The sequence below is a fragment of the Panicum hallii genome, chromosome 9 (assembly GCF_002211085.1).
Source record: "Panicum hallii strain FIL2 chromosome 9, PHallii_v3.1, whole genome shotgun sequence".
NCBI lineage: Eukaryota > Viridiplantae > Streptophyta > Magnoliopsida > Poales > Poaceae > Panicum > Panicum hallii.
The window spans coordinates 8,693,648-8,696,779 of NC_038050.1; the positions used below are offsets into that span (position 1 = coordinate 8,693,648).

The 3,132-nt window shown below is 56.6% G+C and overlaps 1 protein-coding gene across 1 annotated transcript; it reads left to right on the forward strand.

Annotated features, from left to right (window-relative positions):
• The first annotated feature begins 559 nt into the window (after positions 1-559).
• Positions 560-2,034, forward strand: LOC112872713 (fe(2+) transport protein 2-like). The gene is made up of 2 exons (XM_025935780.1): positions 560-1,249; positions 1,338-2,034. Exons 1-2 carry the CDS (start codon positions 560-562, stop codon positions 1,791-1,793), a joined length of 1,146 nt encoding a protein of 381 aa, XP_025791565.1. The 3' UTR covers positions 1,794-2,034.
• Positions 2,035-3,132: the final 1,098 nt, after the last annotated feature.

The following is a 3,132-nucleotide window of genomic DNA, read 5'->3' on the forward strand; positions in this document are numbered from 1 at the left end:
TCACGGGCCCACTCGCTCCCTCTAACATTGGGCCCCGGACAGGGTGGGGCACGGGTGCCAGCGCCCTGTCGGCCGAGGGGGGCGCGTGCCGCGCCCGGGCTCCAGGAAGTACGGAGCCGTACGGCACGCGACCGGGAGGGGAGGCGCGCGTGGCCTCCCCGCTGCCGGCTCGTGGCCGCCACGGCCTGCCCGGAATGGCCCTTTGCGTGCGTCACGCCGGCGCAACTTGCCTGCGAGAGAAGAGCGCAAGGTCAACACCGGGCCGGACGTACAGGCTGGACAAAGGTCGAGCTGATGCTGCATCAAGATCCGCGCTTTGAATCTTTGATCTATTTTTCTTGTGGCAAGTTGGCATGCCAGCACAACCCGACATGCATGGCCATTTTTGGCATCTCGTTTTCTGAATTCTATTCGTATATGCTTCTGCATGGAGTCATCTATCTTGGAGCTGTCTCGTGGATTCCTCCTATAAAAGCCTTGCCAAAGCTCATCTCGACACAACTAGAACTCCACACTCATTTGCCAAAACACACCTCCAAACGGTTCAGCTCGAGCTGAAATGTCTTCCCAATCACCAAGAAGAGTAGTGAGCGTCCTCACTCTCTTCGTGCTTGTATCCTCCTCGCTGGCCGCCGCCGCCGCCGCGCAAAACGAGCCCGAAGCGCAACCACCGACGACCCATGGCGTGTGCGGCGGCCCGGACGTGGGCGGGAGATGCCACAGCGTCCCCAGGGCGCTGCGGCTGAAGCTGATCGCCATCCCGGCGATCCTCCTCGCCAGCTTGCTCGGCGTGTGCCTGCCGCTCGTCTCCCGCTCCGTGCCGGCGCTCCACCCCGACGGCGACCTCTTCGTCGTCGTCAAGGCCTTCGCGTCGGGGGTCATCCTCGGCACAGGCTACATGCACGTGCTCCCAGACTCCTTCAACGACCTCAGCTCGCCCTGCCTGCCGCGGAGGCCCTGGGCGGAGTTCCCCTTCACGGCGTTCGTCGCCATGCTCGCCGCCGTGTTCACGCTCATGGTGGACTCGCTCATGCTCACGTTCCACAGCCGGGGCAGGGGCAACAAGGCCAGCGCCGCGGTCGCGCACCACGGCCATGGCAGCCCTCCTCCGCAGGTGCACCTCCATGGTCACGGGCATCTGGACGACATGAGTGAGCCGGCGGCGAGCACGGAGGCCGTGGGCAAGGTCGAGGAGGAGGACGTGGAGGCCGGCAGAACGCAGCTGCTCAGGAACCGCGTCATTGTTCAGGTAATCGCTCACGTCGCGCACAACTGATGCTGAAAGCTCTGGCTGTTCGTTGTCGTTCATCTTCGATCCACTGCACCTCGATCGGCAGGTCTTGGAGATGGGCATCGTGGTGCACTCAGTGGTGATCGGCCTGGGGATGGGCGCATCGCAGAACGTCTGCACGATCCGGCCCCTCGTGGCTGCGCTCTGCTTCCACCAGCTCTTCGAGGGGATGGGTCTCGGCGGCTGCATCCTGCAGGCGGAGTACGGCGCCCGGATGAGGTCGGTGCTGGTGTTCTTCTTCTCGACGACGACGCCGTTCGGGATCGCGCTGGGGCTGGCGCTCACCAGGGTGTACAGCGATAGCAGCCCGACGGCGCTCATCGTGGTCGGGCTGCTGAACGCCGCCTCCGCGGGGCTGCTCCACTACATGGCGCTCGTCGACCTCCTCGCCGCCGACTTCATGGGGCCCAAGCTGCAGGGCAGCGTCCGGCTCCAGCTCGTCTGCTTCCCCGCCGTCCTCCTCGGCGCCGGTGGCATGTCCGTCATGGCCAAGTGGGCGTGATGTATCCGAAGAAGAGCAGACACTATCACGGCAGTTACGTTAGGTACAGGTATTATTGTACTGTGAATATATGCTGTATGCGTTCCGGCCTCCTGCTATATATTTTTTACCTGTCGTCTTTCTTCTCTTCATTCTCTGACACGGTAGTGGTATTTGAGGTGTAAATAGGCAGTATAAGTAGTACTGTGTTGGAAGGTGAGCTACTTGTAAAATGTAAATTTATGTGATATGAATAAGATATCAAAAGCTCTGTACATAATCAAGCAGGTGTTTTACTGTTTATGCTCTAAACCAAGATGGCATATGCAAATCTATTGGTAGTACTGAATGAACTGATCGACACAATTAAGACAAATGTAGCTGGCTATATTATTACCGCTTCAGGTCGGCCCATGTGCAAACAGCCCAAATAGAATGTCGGGTACTGAGCCCAAATACGGGACAACTGGCCCAAATAGAAGCGGTGTTACACCTTGTCTCCTCGGTTGTAACAAAAATCTATATAACCTCCTAAAAATGTAAATAAAAGATTAATCTAAAACAACCTAAATATTTGAATATATTTGAATGTGCATCCCCGCTTTCATATATTTTGTACGTCCAAGTGAAGATGTATGGTTTGGTTTAAAGTAATAATTTGATTCCAGCTGACCATACGTTTATATGATCCCATGGCTACTTACATCTGCTGCGCATACGAGTGATAACTTAATTAATTCTCTATCATTATATCTCTCGCTCCTCTCCCTCTCAATTTTATCTTTTCCCCGCCGACACCTCCTTTTCCCTCCTCTTCCCCACCTCCCCTCCCCTTCCCTCCTCCTCTCCTGCCACCAATTTCCCTCCCCCTCCCAGCCCCCGCCTACCCTCCTATCCTATCCTCCATTGCGGCCTCCCCTCCTCCCTCCCACCCTGCGGCCGCCTTCCCTGCGCGGCCGGACCAGCTCGACTCGTGCGGCTCAGCACGGAGCAGACGTAGTAGTTGCGCTTTGTGTCTACCGATACCATGGGATAAATCCGCGCATCAAGAGTTTGGTTCCCCTTATCCCCCTCCTTTAAGCTTCCGTATTTCTTATTGCAATCTTGTGTGCCTTTATATTCTTAGTGTTCCTCTCTTTGAGATGAGGTTTTCACACTAGTTGAACCCTAGTTGCACATCTAGTATATGTTGTGCTAACTAGTTTGAGCTATAGGTTAAGATTTTAGATGTGTCTAATTCACTCCCCCTCTTAGGCTACGGGCACTGATTCCTTTCATCCCCTCTGCTTCCCAGCCGCGGCCTACCCTCCTATCCCATCCTCCGCCGCGGCCTCCCCCCATCCCCGCGGTTGGAGCAGCT